Source organism: Glandiceps talaboti, chromosome 8 (genome assembly GCF_964340395.1).
Source record: "Glandiceps talaboti chromosome 8, keGlaTala1.1, whole genome shotgun sequence".
In the NCBI taxonomy this organism is placed as follows: Eukaryota; Metazoa; Hemichordata; class Enteropneusta; family Spengelidae; genus Glandiceps; species Glandiceps talaboti.
In genome coordinates, this window is record NC_135556.1 from 16,825,306 (window position 1) to 16,843,991 (window position 18,686).

The 18,686-nt window shown below is 36.2% G+C and overlaps 3 protein-coding genes across 3 annotated transcripts in view; all 3 read right to left on the reverse strand.

The window, feature by feature from the left end:
• Positions 1-4,206, reverse strand: part of LOC144439273 (ATP-dependent DNA helicase DDX11-like) — a 32,845-nt gene extending 28,639 nt beyond the window's left edge. Inside the window, exons 1-4 of the mRNA XM_078128548.1 lie at positions 4,105-4,206; positions 3,174-3,336; positions 1,526-1,638; positions 899-995 (exon numbers count right to left, since the gene is read on the reverse strand). Coding sequence (XP_077984674.1) covers positions 899-995; positions 1,526-1,638; positions 3,174-3,326 — 363 coding nt within the window. The 5' untranslated portion in view covers positions 3,327-3,336; positions 4,105-4,206. The remainder of the gene's footprint in view (positions 1-898; positions 996-1,525; positions 1,639-3,173; positions 3,337-4,104) is intronic.
• A 1,968-nt stretch (positions 4,207-6,174) lies between these two features.
• Positions 6,175-9,216, reverse strand: LOC144439274 (uncharacterized). Its single transcript, XM_078128550.1, has 3 exons — positions 9,067-9,216; positions 7,403-7,510; positions 6,175-6,318 (listed from the first exon to the last, which is right to left on the reverse strand). Exons 1-3 carry the CDS (start codon positions 9,214-9,216, stop codon positions 6,175-6,177), a joined length of 402 nt encoding a protein of 133 aa, XP_077984676.1.
• Positions 9,217-12,138: 2,922 nt separating this feature from the next.
• LOC144439459 (uncharacterized) lies at positions 12,139-16,153 on the reverse strand. Its single transcript, XM_078128746.1, has 4 exons — positions 15,995-16,153; positions 15,023-15,233; positions 13,269-13,427; positions 12,139-13,034 (listed from the first exon to the last, which is right to left on the reverse strand). Exons 1-4 carry the CDS (start codon positions 16,049-16,051, stop codon positions 12,964-12,966), a joined length of 498 nt encoding a protein of 165 aa, XP_077984872.1. The 5' UTR covers positions 16,052-16,153; the 3' UTR covers positions 12,139-12,963.
• Positions 16,154-18,686: the final 2,533 nt, after the last annotated feature.

Genomic DNA, 18,686 nt, shown 5'->3' on the forward strand with positions numbered 1-18,686 from the left:
AACTAAAAATATAAAAACAAAACACATTTCAAATATAACCTACAGTAATTAAAGCACACAATTCCTGTTTCATACAAAGTACTATACACTTGGAGGTTTGACAGTGCTATTCAAGTGCATATATTGTTTATGACTACTGCCCTCTATGGTGATGACGATTGCTTCTCTGTGCTTGCAATGAACATGAATCGGCAAACCCGCCATGTTGAATGTTGCATCATGGGAAATGTGATAATAAATAGTAATGAATTGGTATTGTAAACAATACTGTTATATTGTTTGCAACCACGAATGATCAATTCATATTTACCCTGACCATTGTGGGAGGGGTTTTTTTATCGGTAGCTCCAGATTAGGTAGTACGATAACCACAGATAATCCCATAGTCCTTTGCATCTGAGCATGCTCAGTCTGGATTGGAAGTTCCCTCTTGCATCCTACCACAACTCATTGCTATATACGAATAATGCTGAGCAAATAATGTCATAAATCACATGAAGTCTTAGTTTTTACAGTTATAGCAACTGCCAACGTCAAAAGAACTATGGTAACTATACTCTAGGATTACAGGTAAAACTGTAACATTTATTGATACTGTAACAGCAACATTGAGACTCTTTTATCTGAATTGAGTTTGAATACAGCTCGGTATCTGGCTACTTCAGTGCTAACAGCTGGCTGACATTAACACCTCACCAGAGTATGTGTTAGCAACTGAAAGACTTAATACCTGCACCAGCCCTATATGTTAACATCAGGTTACCCAAGTGTTAACATTTGAGACAGACACCAGGCTAACTGAGTTTTAAGGCTAGAAAACCAACACAAGACTCTTTTGCTCTGTTATACAGAAGAGTACATAAACCCACAGATTACAGTTCACAGTGTTATTACTTACTTTGATCTCTGCTGCTTTCTCACTCTGTGCTTTCTTTTCATCAAACTCTGCTAACCAGTCTGGTTCATCAGTTGATTGCTGGGTTTCTTTACTTTCACTGTCATTCAAAAGACATGAAGACACACAAGGCAAACAAATATTAATTTTACAAACAAAATATGAATAACAATTCACAGAATGTTGATACAAGGCACATCAATCTTAAAAATCTGATGAAAATATTGATTTCCGTACAGCTAAGGAATAGCTTCTTTACTGGAGCAACTGTACCAACTAAACATTGTTCTATACAGGATAGTTTGGCCATCTATCTACTGGAGCAATGGTACTAACTATAAACAAATGTAACATACAGGACAGTTTGGCCATCTATCAAGTGGAGTAACGGTACTTACTATAAATATACAGTACCATACAGGATAGTTTGGCTATCAATCTCCTGGAGAAATAGTACTAACTATAAACATTGTACCATACAGGATAGTTTGGCTATCAATCTCCTGGAGAAATAGTACTAACTATAAATATTGTACCATACAGGATAGTTTGGCCATCAATCTACTGGAGAAATAGTACTAACTAAACATTGTACCATACAGGACTTCTAATCACAAGTATGATACCTACCCAGTGGTCAAAGTTACTTTCCCTTGTAAAATATCTTCAAGTTCCTGACGTTGCCGTTCTTCATGATCTCTCAGCCATGTCAAAGCTCCACAAATAAGACTTAGCGATTTACCCTGAATACAGATAATATATTAACCACATTGATTTTATATAGCATGAACATTTCTCAAAGTTAATTTTAGAATTATTTTCAACATCCGAAAAAATGTATTCTCAGATTAGAAATTTCTGTGGTTTCTATAAGGAATATCTTTTTCTTGGAAAGTGGAGCTCGTTTTCTTTCATACCCACTACCGTATTACCCTCAAATCCTGTTTCCGTAGACAACAACTGGTGTTCATCTGTAGTTGGACTGATACTTGTTCTGCCTACAAACCAATTATTTTCACTTTATTTTCATAATCTCTGACTGCCTAAAAAGTTTATTAATAAGCAATATGATTTATGTCTAATTGTCAAGGAAAAAGGTCATCATTACACAACCTGGGGTGTGTTTGATAATGCATCCCCAGGGAGCCTCAGACCAAGGTAACTGATGTCACTTGGGCATCTTGGGACATATGAAAATAGAATGCATTTTATTGCATTTGGGGTACCCCTGGGAGCCTATAATTAAATCTGTGATTCACGATAAGTAATTTGGGTCCGTCTTTCCAAAATATTTTAGACAATTTAAAGTGAAAAATTTTTTCCTCACTAAATATGGAAAGATATCCTCAAAATACGGTATTATTCTTTCGGAATTGATAACAATAACCAATCACATCACATGTCGTCCCCATCTTGGGTCAAGTTAGGTCAGGTCAATCTCCAAGCTGCCCCGGGTCCAAGTGGAGAGTCGAATTGGGGCACCCCGAGTGTGACGTCATGTAGTAATCAACTTGGGGTAACTTTAGGTGCCTCGAGGCAATCAGGGCCACATAATCAAATGCACCCCTGGTTGTAAATTTCCAGCAGAAACATAACAGGCAATGTATAGTTTTACATGTAAGTTGAAGATTACAGTTGTAGTAGCTGAGTGAGGGGAAAATATTTTATTTAACATCTTGACTAAACTATCCTAGCAAGTATAATGGACTGTCACAAACTTACAAAGCTTATGATACAAGTATTGAAGTAGTTTCATCTACTGGGACTTCACATGGATAGCTATTATTTCATATGTACCAGAGATGATTACTTTCACTGATGCATGCACATAACATTTGCAAAGAGTGCAGTACTGAAAGCATTATTGCAAACCTGTATGCAAGTGATATGCAAATGAGGACATGGCCGTACATTGCACAAGAAAGCATGTGATCACTCATTATTGGGTTTTTTACTGAATTTCTGTTATTTTGGATAAACATATATAATAATAAGAGAACTCCATGCCTTGTGAGTTCGAGTGTGGGTACTCAGGGGTATGTGAATTTGTGCTGTATGGTTGCAGAAATCACTGCAAGCACTCAAGCAAATACCCCGAGTATGCCACACTTGCACTCACTCATCATGGGGTCTATCAGAGTGCTTTCTGAGCTTATGGAACAACCTAATAGTCCCTTAACTCAATGAACTCCCCCGTTATGAAAATAACTCTGACAGTAACCTGGGGGGGGGGGGGGGGGGGGGGGGGCCACGGGAACAGTTAACTGAAAATACTTACAGTTCCAGTTGGACTTTCAAATATCCCAATTTTCCCTTGTTCCAGAGTCTTGTACAATTCCGTCATAAACTGCTGCTGGATATCATATGGTTGAAAGGGAAATGGGAATGGTGGAACTCTGACATCTGATTCCTGACTGCTTCCTGTATCCATGGTAACGGAGCTAGTAAATATGAACAATACATTATTCATGTCATTGCAAATAGCTCCCTATATAGTGTTTATTGTATGTAGTACGAATATGAGAAGGAATTTCCATCACATGATATTGACTCAGAAGTCTCCAATTGCATTTTAAACAAAGGTAATAAATTTCAGGTCACAGCACTTGTGGGAGGGGGGTCATAATATTACAGCTGTCACTGAGTTGAAAAGTTACTCTCCAACTGTTTTGTGAGAATGAGATGCTAATGGTAATAGTAGTAGTGGTGGTGGTGGTGGTGGTGATGTATGTGTGTGTGTGTGTGTGTGTGTGTGTGTGTGTGTGTGTGTGTGTGTGTGTTAGGGTACATTGTATAAATGTGTTTTGGGTGTTTTTTCTTAAACAGTTGACTTCCTTGTCTATATCATTTGCATAAATGTTGACCAATTGTATTCCTATAAATGTAAACAAATACAAAACATTACAGTGTAATTTTATTAAAATTGACGAGAAAAAACAAATTTCCTCAGCAAAGATTTAGTTCATTTACTGTGGATGTATTTATTTTGGCGCACAAATATTACGAATATTTTAGAGAGAATCTCAAATTTTGGCTCCACTTTATTTTGGCGGATAAACAATTTTGACGACAGTATCAATTCGTTGGGAAAAGTTGAAGTGTGCAGTGTCACATGTCATTAGTCGTTGCATGGTAAAAGCGATGCAAGAGAGTTTCAACAGCAAGACTGCATTGAAGTTGACGGTTACGCGGCTAAGATTTGGTCTTACCTGTCATGAATTCAACCAAGACAGTCGCATGGCTTCAATTTACATACACCACTTGTACTTGTTTTTCGGGTGCCCTCTCCGTCTACTGGCCCACACTTCCGCAGCTCACTTCCGCCAGTTCGAAACAACCGCTTCGAGCATGCGTACGTTTAACTATCTGCCAAACTTTGAACACGAGAGGGCGGGCTAACGCAGCCACTGACAAGGCGCATATATCGTTGTTCATATAGGGGTGTGTAGTATTTCTTAGATTGTTGTCTTCCTTGTCTGCATAACGTTTTGACTTTAATATATGTCCCCTACCTTAAGTATAGAGTGTATACACCTAAAGTAGTAGGATCGATTCGTGTGATAATTTCCTTAAGAAAATAACAAAATAAACCATACATAATGAATTCAGACTCATATACATAATTATACTGACAAATACACATATGTTGTTATTTTTCAAATCACATCGACTGGAGAAATTATTGAAACCAAATTTGAGTTACCAGTAGGTCTATACTGCCAACAAGGTGATTGCAAACTTCGATTTGACTCACAAGTACCGAGTGGACTTTACCAAAACTTTCTTTTATTTCGGAATTTAAAATAGGGAAAATTACAAAAAGTTAAAAGAGACGAAATAAGCTTTAAAGAGACATAAACTGTGGAATTAATACTGTTTTATTGCATATTAAAATGTTAAGTCAATTGTAGTACATTGTATTTACTGAAGTATCGATGTTAATACATGTAACACCAGATGATTCCAAGTATTACTAGCCTGTACTGTTTACTGCTCTGTCGAAATACAACGTTAGCTGGTCCTACTTCAAAGCCCGGAGAATACGAGGGCAAGGAGGTACGACCAGGTAACGATCGATGTATCTCGACAGCGCAGTAAACTTGCAAATACACATTGAAAAGGCCCTCGAAATGTTTTTACTGAATTAAAAGTTTGAATGGGTAGGTGGTTATTCACCTTTTAAACTTCTTGATATCTTGAAAATATCGTACAAAGTCTCACAAGTAGGTAGATTTAAAATAACCAAATACAAGTATGAACCGCGTATATATGTAGACTCTCTGTCGTCATGGTAACACAGATACTAGATACTAGTATATATGTCTCTCAAATCAAAAAAATAAATCTTGTAAATGATATTTGAAAAGTAAACCCCTTTAATTATATTTTAATATTCTGTAATTAAATATGGAATATACATGTAAATTATCTGTGGATCAACTTGTGCATATGATAATATTATTGATTTTAAATCGGTGACCCCTACTTGCACTGCGTGACCCCTATTTGCATATCAGAAATTCTATAGGTCTGCCTTTATGGTCAATTTCGTTTCTAGTTAATATCCGTTACACGCGGTTTACCCTTACACAAAGACACTGAAATTATTTTCCTGTCTGTGCCTTACCTGAGTCGAAATGTAAATGAAATACGAGGAACCGTGGCCACTAAAATTACAAGAGAATGTGATTACAGAATTGTACGAAAAATGACATAAATATGCGAACTTGAAGTTCATAATAAATAATCAACTATAATTATAAACATTGAATGAAACCGGAATATGTAAAATAACTATTGATGGAAAAAAATTTAATTGGAAGTATCGGTGATATTTGAATTTTTGTGGGACTCCTGTCTATATTGTACTGAATATCGCATCAGATAAGTCTAAAAGGACATATATATATATATATATATATATATATATATATATATATATATATATATATATATATATATATATATATATATATATATATATATATATATATATATATATATATATATATATATATATATATATTGATGTGTAGTAATAAGTAAACTCTCATGGTGATCTCTCCTTATGCCTTTCATGGTATACTGGGCTGTACACACATTGAAATCCATACACCTGTACGGGTGATGTATGATTATGTGTTGCCATGGATACAACCAGACTAGAGGTAGTCAATATATCATTTGGCATCGATTGGCATTTCTGTCAAATTTAGGTTACTACTGTTTACTCATCGAAATGTAAATAAGCCACGCCCTCCTGGTTTAAGTTCACCTGCCTAACGACAACGTTTAAAAAGTTTACACTGTGTAACGTCTTTATTGTGTGCTTGTAAAGCTTGCGTCAATAACTCCTTTTCCTCTTCCAATTCCTTGATCGTCTTCTTCAGCTTCTGCTGCAGTTTTTCCTGGTCTTTGTATTCCTACACGAAAACATAAATAATCGATTTATTACGGAAGGGAAAAAAACATGCATCGACTCAAATTCCCCTCTCACACTGTTGGCGTCTGTGATTTCTGCCTAAAAACACATTGTGTATTTTTAACTCGACAGGTGATTGGTCAGTTGAGAAATTTTCTTTGTAACAATAGGTTTGCATTATTCTTGGAAATCTGATCTGTACACGTGGCTTTATAGTAGAACAACTATAGTGTTGACGTATTTATCTAATTATTAATGATAGATGTATGACATTGCTGTTGTCACGGTCACGTGGTTAAATATATGTAGTGTAATTACCAGACTACAGCCACAGTGGGAGGAGGTGGTGGTGGTGGTACCGGTGGTGGTACCGGTGGTGGTGGTGGTGGTGGTGGTGGTGGTGGTGGTGGTGGTGGTGGTAAGTCAATTCATAACCCCATCCCACCCCACCCCCATGAGGAAGTACAAGAGTAAATGGGTAATAACCTTTGTTCAATCTGGAATTATACGAGGCAAATTGTTAGAGTGGTGTGCACCGAAACAGAGGAACCTTTGTTGAGCAATATTGCACACATGCACATTTCAACCATGGACCGTCACCCACCCCCACCCCACCCCCACCCTCTGTTGTATTTGAACCTGGTGTGCAGTGGTACCATCTTTGTCGATCTTTAATACGCGTTTTACTCGATTACAAGAATATAGTTTAGCTACGTTTTCTTCATTTCACTTAAACGTTTGCTCGCCCCAAGTATATTCAATTTTCTTTCTTTAATCAAGTCATACACGTTTTAAAATAACAAAGATATCAAACAAGCACACGTGTATATGTGGGCGACACAGTCACAAAGCGTTTCCATAGGAACAGTAGTAGTGATATGTACATTTCAAGAATTGCAGAACTTCACATACTCGACAATGTGTGGGCGATACATTCATAAAACGTTTCAACACTGGTATGAACATTATAAAGAATTGCAGAACTTCAAATACCTCGAAAATATGTGGGCGACACACTCACAAACTTAAGCGATTCACTGGGAACAGTGATATTAAATTTTCAAGAATTGCATAACTTCACATACCTTGACAATACTAGTTTCACTCTCTTTTCTTTTCATTCTACATTTTTCTGCCGCAAGACGATTTCGTTCTCTTCGAATTTTTCTCTTTCCTTTCTCTTCTTCGGTTAGCTTGGAAAGAAAAGAGAATGAATTTTAAGTCGATATATATATATATATGTATATATATATATATTTCAAACTTTATAGTTATAGAAACTAAAAAAGACCTTTGTCTGGAAAAGCTATCTAATCTTTTATTTGGCAACCATCCAAAAAAAATCATGGTTCAACTTTTTACATGTAAACTATGAAATCGACAATACCGTCAAACAATATTAAAGTCGATTTTGGAACTTTTCCGAGATATCTGTTAGGTTCAACAACAGGTACGTGTGGGCTGTGATTTTAATTATTAACATTTTTGTAACAAGTTATAAACCCCATATGGAAGATAAATAAAGAAATACTACATACTGCTAAATAAAATTGATATAAATTAATATGAATAGAAAGGGTTTCTATACCCAAGATTTGGTTTTAAATAAATAAATAATAACAAAATAATGCACTATTAAAATTACAGCTTACACGTAACTATGGGTTCAGTATTTCACCATCATGATACCAAGTAGGCGTAAGACCAGTTAATGGTTTACTAATCGGCATTTTTATCACCTACAAACGGTGGTGGAATGTAAACAAATCGATATTTTCGGAACGGACTTTGTGAAATGTGAATATCGAAGTCTATTATTTCTACGCAATTCAACACAAACACAGTATACATAATATATATACACATGGCAATGATATGATTGGGGATTAAAACAATGTGTGCACCGTGCAATGTGTTTTGAAGGTGACATTGTATTATTGGTGATTGTAGTTTTCTCCGTATTCTACGTCACGTGAAAACTTGTCACCATCGAAGTAAATGCCATCACGTACAACCCATTGATATTCGTCGAAGTTTATGGCTCGGACGCGGTAGACTGTGTTCTCGACTGTATATATCAGCTCGACAAAGGAAAACAGTCGGATAATTTGTTGTAACGGGTTTGTTCGAAATAATTTTTTTTAAAAGTGTGACTTATAGGTTACAGAGATATCAAAAACAACAAGAATATGTATACATTCAGTTTTTTTGTTCATGTTTGTTTTTACGTCACTTGTAAAATGGGTGAGAGAGCGTGTGAAGTTGAGGTCAATGTGACATGTTGACGAGTATTGAATTCTAGTACTTAAATTGCCATAATTTGAACGATATTTGGCCAAAGCCATATGCACCAAAATCACTTATTACACTCGCAAAAGCTCAAGTCATATACCTCTGCCGTAAAATGACAGTCGATTTGTGACTAGAGACGCCACAATGGCGTCGTGTCATTCATGACTTGCTAATAACAACGGCCGCCATTTGATTTGTTGTGTTTGTGTCACTTTTGGACAAATCCCATACTTTCAAATATTTTTTTTCAAATACTTTGAAAAATATGATGGATCAAGTCGTCGAAAGGCAAAGTATGCGATTTGTTTGTGAGTACAGAATATATAAACACGTATGTATGAAATGAATGGTGGTATTAGATAGCCGTCCACATACACATATATGACAGATCTTGATATGCATTTGGCAAAAAATTGAACATGTATAAAGAACGATTTCACAAAAATATGTTTCCAACCTCATCTTGTTCTGGTGTTTTATAATCTATCTGAACATCGGGCAATCCTTTAGACAGTCTTCGTTTCTTTATAGAGTTCCGTAATTCTTCTTTGACAAGTGAGGAAAACGTCGCAAATCCAACTTCGTTTAAACATTGCTGGTAGTCCATCGCAGACGACAGCTGCTGTACTAGTGTCGCAATGACTTGTAATACGGGGGTGGACAATAATCGGCACCTGATGGTAGTAGACTAGATATACACAGAAGCCAATGACAGGATCAACCGAAACTGTTAGTTCATTACACGATACAAAGTCTACTCTGATAATTTAAGTCACTGTTTACCTGCCAACCGTAACCTGCGATACAAACATAAAAAATGGCAAAAACGCTGTCAAGGTTCTAATTCTTTGAAATGCTAGATAAATTTTATGTATACTATTTCAGTGTAGTCTCAGGCAAAGTTCTATACAACAAATGGTAATTTCATGTAAAAATAAATATGTATTTACATTAACTGGTACGGTTCTCAATTTTTTCTTAAACTTCTCCCAGATCTAGAGTAAACTTTTGAAATATTTTAAATGTATATATGATGGTCAAAATGGCGTCTTCTTCGTCAAGTTGGTAGGACAAAGTATAACTGTAACTTTTCATATACTATCTGTAGACCGACATATTTGTTGTTGTTCAACATTATGCGATATGACTTGTGTAAGCCCAGAGAGAGAACAAATCTGTACGCACAATTTCATTTAAGATATGTATTCCAAATTATTTTGGATACAGAACTCAAATTTGACGTGGACAACGCTATAAAGCTAACCGTGTTTTTTTCCCCAGTTGTCTGTTGTATGTTTACAAATGCTGACTATTAAGAAGTAAACATCATTTTATAATTTCTTAAGATTTGTGGTTGATTTTTAACTAATAAAATTGTTATTCTAGTAGTCAATGCTGTCTTAGCTTGAAAAATAAGTGATAATTATAAATAAATATATTCATCTGGTGAACATATATCATTCCGACACATATGTTAACGATCGAAGTAGCATCAGAGATGTCCAACCACCACATACTGTGTACCATACTAAGCCATTTTTAAAGAATGAGTGTCGGGGACCAATTACTCTGAAAAATCAAAATCCTCCAAATGGTGTAAACTTGTTACTGGTCTCTTTTTTCAATAATCAAAGAAATGTTAGGTTCATCATCTTATTTTCAAGGAAATCGATAATCTTTTGTATTCCCGCAGATCTAGAGTTGACATTCCAAAAATTCGGCGGCCATATTGGATTCTGAAATGGCTAATTAATTTTTTTTAACATTTGTACGGTGACACCATTAAAAAAATTAACCCAGAACGTGTTTTCGGAGTTTTCTTTAATTTTTTTTATACCACGTATAATGTATGATTTGATTACTTTGGAATCTTATTTGAAATTACTAATAAATGTTATTGCTAACTTCGTGTACCTAAAATTTGGAAAGACTATGAGAATAAATAAATGAGTTTATTCAGCAGTATATGTTCATGTGAAAATGTGTTTTTAAATGTAAAAAATTGCATTTTTTTGACAAATTTAGGTCGTAAATATGGTGGATCAATTCCCCACGATAATAGTACAGTGTTTGCCATTTTGTGTCTACCTCAATACCACCACGAGATGAATGTAGACCCCCCCCCCCCGAAATATACTGTTGAGTTGTTCTAATTTAGTGGATAAATAAGTTAGCAAACGAATGCCATATATTTCTTTCCACGAGTCGCAACAACCATAAAGTTTCACTCTATCGATACCGAAAGCAAAATGGTAATTGTTGACATTTAATTTTAGTAAAATTTATACCCGTGTCTGAATAAAGTACTTCAAATCTGGGATACACAGTATATCAAGTAGCTATATTAAACGCAAGAATATACTTCCGTGTATATAGCTAGCTCACATGTGCGTTGCATGTTTCTTTCACCTTTCCTTTTGAATCAACATTTTTGAGACCTTTGATCAGAATACACAACCTACGCCCAACGTGTCCAGATATTAACAGTTGTTATTACTTTGCCACTCTGTAATTCTTTCAGCACACTCTGTATTTTTTTAAAATTATGTAGTCGTAAAATAGTCCCTGAACTAAGGTATGGTGGTGTACATGTATACACTACGCGCAGTATTTCAGTTCTGGCCACTGGTTTTTACTACAGTAGTGGGGCGGTACAAACAACATAGGTACAAAGAATTTACAGCGCCCATACATAACAGTACTTACCTGAACAGCGTTCAACTTTAGCTATATGAAATTGGTTGACGAGGCAAAAGCATCATACAGATATTGATTATTTCTCAGTAATGTATATGTACATTAGACGAAAAGTTGGCCGTGAATATCAAGAATTTCTTTATAATGGGACATTGAAGGGCATTCCCCATTTGGCGTCTGACCAATTATCTGTCTGCTGAGTCACCTGCGTGGGCTGTGGTAAATGTAGAGTACCAGATAATGGTGAGCTGTTTTGTGGACATTTGGACGCATAATAGTAATTGATTTTAAAAAAACCCACACTTTTTGATACGAAATATCCTTTGACGTCGTTCAAGAATTGTCAAAATTGTGTGAGTTCGGGAGACGAATGCTGAAAATAGTCATTATTGTTATAAAATCTTCAGACCGAGTGAACAAAATTGTTTTCCCCCGTTTTCGGACGGTCAAGGCAGACGATGGAGGTCCACTCAGATGATTTACAACACTGCACACAGATTTGCAGGTTTTGATTCACAGATACATTCATCCCAGTGACTATGTTATTATAATATGTACAATAAGCCATGTGACAAGTACGTGTATATGTACGCACACAGGCAAACAAACAAACAAACAAACAAACAAACAAACAAACAAAAACAAAAACAACACACTTTCTCACACACATTCATACACATCCATACACGTACACAAAGATCCACAGGCAAACACATGCACGCGCACACACCCCCACACGCACATACGTATGCACGCACGCACGCACGCACGCACGCACGCACACACGTTAAAAGTAAGTGTGAGATATCTCTCATCCATTCATTTTTTATTTATTTAAAAAAAGTGAACAACAAACATACAAAGACAAATAGAAATGATAAAACAGCACAGCAAAGACGTCTTGTCGATGTCATCGATCTTCCAAAATATATACATTTTGATATGAATTACACGTCAAAAATGGCTTTGCAAAGGTTATACGTCACTATCTTTGATAAAACTTGGTCAACGTAAGGTTCTTACTAGTTATTCCTTTTTCACGAGACGTACTTTCTTTCAGTTTTGGCTTTTATTTTGGCTTTAAATCATGATCATGCCAGGCTGAAAGTTTCAAAGTTTACTAAGAAAAATAGGTTATACGCAAGAGACGAAATCTACTTTTTTAAATTGAAAATTGAACGAGAAATTGAATGGTTAAAAAGACAAACATTCCGAGTGATGCTTTCCTTTGATATTCCTAATCTGCAATCCAGTTTCGTTCTATAGTGTCATCGCTGTTTGTGATTCATTACTTTAGGACTTATTCAATTGTGTACTTATTCAATTCAACTGGACTATATTGAACATGATAGACTAAAAATGTAGAATAAATAAAACGCAATTAAAACGTTCGCATAAATGATGCGTGTTTAGAAGATACAGCATGCATATGCTTACCAACACTATATATATATAACTTACTCATAGGCTAAAGGTCTAATTGATCATATCACAAACCAAGTATACTAGCTCATAGAAACGTGCGCCATGGGGTACATTGTTGATTCTGTGACGAGAAATAGCTTTATGAATAACTGTAATAAATTGATGAACTGTCATAGAATAAGGAAAACTAGCGCTATATCTCATTATTTTGGTGTATCAGCACTATTCCAAACTAACTGACAGCCTCCCTTCCAGTTTCTTCTTGCTGAGGAACTCTCAAACGTTTTTCACAGCACTTATTGACTGTTTGTTACCACGAGAGAGAGAGAGAGAGAGAGAGAGAGAGAGAGAGAGAGAGAGAGAGAGAGAGAGAGAGAGAGAGAGAGAGAGAGAGAGAGAGAGAGAGAGAGAGAGAGAGAGAGAGAGAGAGAGAGAGAGAGAGAGATGAGAATTAGAATCACAATTTAGAGAATTAACAACAAATTTACAGCAGAATATGTATATAATATTTTCAACGATGAATATAAATACACTTACTATTCCGTGTCCGACAACAATATATTCCTATTATTGCCAGTCCAGCACATACAAACAATCCTATGATCACACCACAAACAATTCCCACAATCACACCAGTGGAAAGATCTTCCTTTTCTGGACGAATACTTGTAGAATTATATGGCATTTCTGTAGGACCTAAAAGTAAATTGAATTTAAAAAAGCAGTACTGTACCAAATTCAAATGATATTATAATTTCCACACTTTTCTTAGGCTGTGTGCACAGGACGAAGTAAACATCTTTGTTGTGATTTTTATTTACTTTTCTTCTAAGACTTTCTCTGACAGTCACTTTTATGTCTTTTCTTCCGACTAAATATTCACTCTGACGCTTTATTGATTGAAAAAAGACAACATGTCAATTCCCCTTATATAAACACAGGGGAAAGCATCTATTTGAAGGATATATATACTAGTTTGCACATGTATGAGTGTTTGTTTGATGTGATAATCGCCAAGAAGATAAGAGATAAAGCAAAGTGTTCCTGTAATGATGCCTTTGTAATTATAAGATTAGGGGTGTTTTGATTTAGATAAGAGAAGAATGGTCTTTATTTAGTCAACAAAGAGTGAATTATAACAGCTGAAAAAGAAAACTAGCCAGGGAAAGAAGGAACAAATTATATCAAAAAATTCAATTACATGCCTGCTTTCCCATGTGATATAACTGAAAGTGTGTCTCACTTTATAATTACCAAGGTATGAGCAGTTTGCCTACCCTTATTAACTTCTGGGGACACCTTGTAGCTAGCCAGTATGCGATTAAATATTTATTAATTGGTGTGATAATCTTCAAGAAGTTATAAGACTAGGTATAAATTGCTTATGTAATAGATACCTTAGATAAGGGATTGAATAGAAGAAAGGTTCGGACAGAGTATTTTTATTCGGCCAAAAAGAGAGTGAATTTACAGCTAAAAGACTAAGCTAAGCAGACAAAGAAATAACACCAGAAAAGTCAGTTTTATTCAACCAAAAAAAATATAAAATCAAATTAAATCAAATCATCACTGACATGCTTTCTTCGCCCTATGCTCCGTTGTATAGACGTTAACATCACACTGATGTTAACAAAATTGTTACAAGTAATGTCTGTGGATTTTGCCTAGTTACCATATTCTAATTGTAATATATTGTTTTCACTGGATTTCGAATGTACTGTCACAATGTTGATTATTGTTTCGGAGACGGTAATGGATCGAGTGACAACGTGTTAAAGTGTGGCAGATTCAACCATAGATCTTGGAGATCTATTGTGTACAAGCAGATAATATTATATGTATCAATATATGTCAAACTTGGGGCGAACAATCTAAGTTTTCACATGATTACAAATGAAAAGAGTAATGAACGATAATAATCGCTCAGACACGCGCTTGTCGTACCCGACGCTGTGATTAATTTTCTAAGCCAACCACAGAGGGCGTAATGTTTGGTCAGATTCATGGGTCCGATTCTATACACAGTTATATATAAATACATGTAAAATTAGGGACACCTATATCGCTAGCTACATAGTGTTATCAGAGCATGCAATGTTGGGGGAATTTCAAATGAAACTCACACTCGGCTAAGCAAGTCCTGGTTCACAAAATGACATCCACCGTCTATCAAGAGCATGTCCTATATTTATTGTTGGTGTATGAACTTCCAAAATTTGTTGATGGGGGACTTTCGATGAAAACTCACATTTAATTGTATATATGTTATGTACCATCAAATAGCGACTTACAATTTCTGACTTTCCTACACTTGTTTATTTTCTGTTCCTGGTTGATACATATCTGAATGATATCGTCATCACTGCAACATGGCGAGCATACTTCACATATATCGGTGAGTTCATCCTGGTAATACCCATTGTCACAAACGCACCTCATTCCATCCCAGTAACTGTGCGGTGTGTTATTGCACTGGTCTGTGTCTTGTGCGTGTACAAAGTTCTGTGAACACAAAGTTGACAATAATATCCAACATAGTGATATGTTTACATGTATGATTAAAGACCGTCACATGGAATGCACTGTTTTTTTCAAAAAATGTATAGTAGCCCGCCTTGCAGACAGAGTATAACGGGTACTCAATTCTAACTATATAAATAATATGATGTGTAAATAGATACTAGTCCGTCTGTAATTATATAGAACCCGTGTTGGCTAGTTGTAACATGCCAAAGGCTATTCTGGTACTGGGGTAGTGAAAAATCAAGGTATGGTGAGATTTCTAAATTCCCTTTTCATTATCCTATACATGAAGCTTAATTTTTATCGTCGTAAAACCAGATAACAGGGTAGGCCTCTTTACGACACAGTCTAAGACAAGCTTACATTGCGTCTGCTTGAAATATTTATGATCGTTCCGGCATTCTTACTGCCTGTTACTAGTACAATTGTCATGACGCCATGCATTGTTAGACCTCTGAACTCTGGTTAGAACGAGTTGTTTACGCAAACGAAAGCAGCCAGATTGAGTGCATACTAAACAGTATTGGTATTTGGGCTGGGAATGCACATATTTTACATGTGTAATATCAATATCGGCCATGTTGTGTACTGGATGAACTTGGAATCCATGAATACCAGCATGTCAAATGCAATGGAAACTATAAGTACTATTGATAAAGCTTATACTACACACAACGAACATCTTTTTCTTAAGTTTGCTCGCTACACAGTATCGATAGAATTCCTAGAGATATACATACCTGTAAATGGCAAAATGCTCCCCATAATAGAGTCAATGTGACGATTACGGCTACCATTATGCGTCCAAACTTACTAAAATTATGCGCAGATTGCACAGCTTTAGGGGAGCGATACGCTGGACGTCCCTAGCAAATTTAACGCCTATCCAGGGCAGTTATTGAAACTTTATACGGAGTGTCTGGTGACAAGCGCTTGTCAGCAGCATATTGTTCTCGTGACAAGCGCCGAGCGTACGTGTGTACTACAGCCTGGTCGACGTCAACATGTGCGCTAGTACTGACCCGTACCTTTGACACAATTAAGTCCCGGAATGGAGTAATACCGTCACTGTGTCGTTTTCCTGTAGTAGTTTCAAGTTTCCCACCCCAGCTTTAATAGTACTTGAGATTTAATGTTTATTTCACGATTCGGCGTTTAACTTGCGCGGCCAGTGAGCTGTCGTCAGCTGTTCAGGTCAAATGTCATTACTTTGAGGCTATCACTGCACATGGGAGAAAACAAGTAAAAAGACCACGCAACACCACAAAAACTATACGCATTTTACCTGACCAAGCTTCACAATAATGAATGTTATTGATGCAACAAACTTTACTTGTTTTAGATTAATTACCTTTACTGTTTACACGTAGTACTACATCACATACGCGGCCATGGCCGGCCATGGAGCATATAGGCGGTGAAGTGTACATGTGTGTACGCGGCGGACTTCGCGGTTGTTGGAAAAAACAGGAGCTATCACACGTAAATTAACAGTTTTAAGAACTGATGGTATTTGATAAAGTGATAAAGTGCAATCAATTTCAAGGGTAATAAGAACGTTTTACACTTGACGCCGAAACACATCATAATGGGTGTCAAAGGTCACGCTTGTCAGCAGCATATTGTTCTGGTGACAAGCGCTTGTCAGCAGACTCGGCCAACTTTATATGTGTACGTATATATAGACGACACGAAAACAGACTTTCTTTGTGTGAAAACAATGAGTTGTTACTAGTAATAGACCGGACTACGCACCTATGTCATGGAATGTTTCGCTTGGTAGATTACGTAGTATACCGGGGGGGGGGGGGGCGCAACTCCCATAGGCGGCTATACGGGGAGGGTCCGCGCGAAAGGGGTCGGTTTTTTTAATGCTGGTTTGTATCAGAAAGGATATACTTTTCATGAAGTGTTGATATCAGAAAGGGTCTGTAAATTAGACTATGCAATCTGGAAACGTTTCGACCTGTTTTTCTTCCTTGAAAACTTATCTCGTCGCTCATGCCACTTCAGATCTAGGGCCACCTCCCCCTGAAAACCCTTGGTTTTAGTCACGTACAGCATGCAATATTCCTGCAACCATGGAAGTAGAACTACTTTCATGACTAAAGTGACTGTACACTAACTCCTGGCTAATATGTATCTTATATCGCTATTGTACGCTGGCTTAACTTTGAATAAAAATGTGTCCAGTTCAAAATTGTAACTTTTTGCAGCAAATTAAAAATTCTTTGTGTGGGAAAGTACAAAAGAAGTGCACACATGCACTGTGCATTTTCCGCGAGTAACAGTAGTCTTGAAAGTCTCCTTCATTTGAAGACAGCAAGTCGCAATTATAATGTCAGCGAGTGAAACTAAAAAAAAAGACGGAAAAAGTCGTTCAACGTGAGGTCGCCTGCTATGCTGCATGCAGTGACTCCGAAGATGCGCTCGATCTCATTTACATCTTGTTCCTTATATTAAAACATTTCATACTGATAAAACGGCAGATCTCTTTTTGGAATATTTGGTGGCCCAGCCAGTTTCAGATCCACTATTTGAAGATATTTATTTCAATAATTGTGTTCGACGTTGTCTTTGGTTAAAATGTTGTTTGATATAATTATCTCATTGCACACTGACACTAGCGTTATTCCGCAATTCATTTAGAAGCGATAATTTGCTATGGAAAGAATGGCCCTCAGTAAACAGAGCTGTACCTTCGACATCAAAATCCAAACTTCAATTTCCATTATAATGATAATGGCAAGGAGAATTCACTGAGTTCACCTTGGGTTCCGACATAAACGAGGCCATAACAGTTTTGGAAGTTGGGTAAAGAAAATTATTATTTTGTTGTGTTACTTATTTGAGAAAGCACCATCCATTTTTTTTACTTTGAATGTGACATCTTTTCGGCAACTACTTTGAAAGATACGACATTAGGTCAGAAAAAATGAAAAAGCTGTTCAACCTACCCATATATTTTCCTCATGCGGGCTTCGCATTTTTTTTTTCAATTTTAAGGACATTTCTTTATATTTTCTGAATAATACATGTAACACTATACATTTGAGTCTATTCCAAATTATATACTATCTTATACAGTGGTTTACTTGGCTCTGATGTTGCATACAAGCATGAATTGAGATTAAATATCCAATGTGCACTAAAAAGAATTGAACAAATGTTTACGACCATTGGGCCATCAAAAGTCTGAAAGTCTTGAAATGTTTTGCTCTTTATTGGGGATTTTTTGGAACCAAATTAAACTTCAGGAGAAGTCATTTACCATGTGCACATCCGCATAATATCTTTCAGCTTTGCCACAACAAAATACACTTCCAGATAATATGTAATACATAGCATAATTGTTTCAATTCTGGTATTTTATTACGTCTATGGTTTGATATTTTATGCCTCTAAATGGCCTCCTACACTGTCTTATTTTCA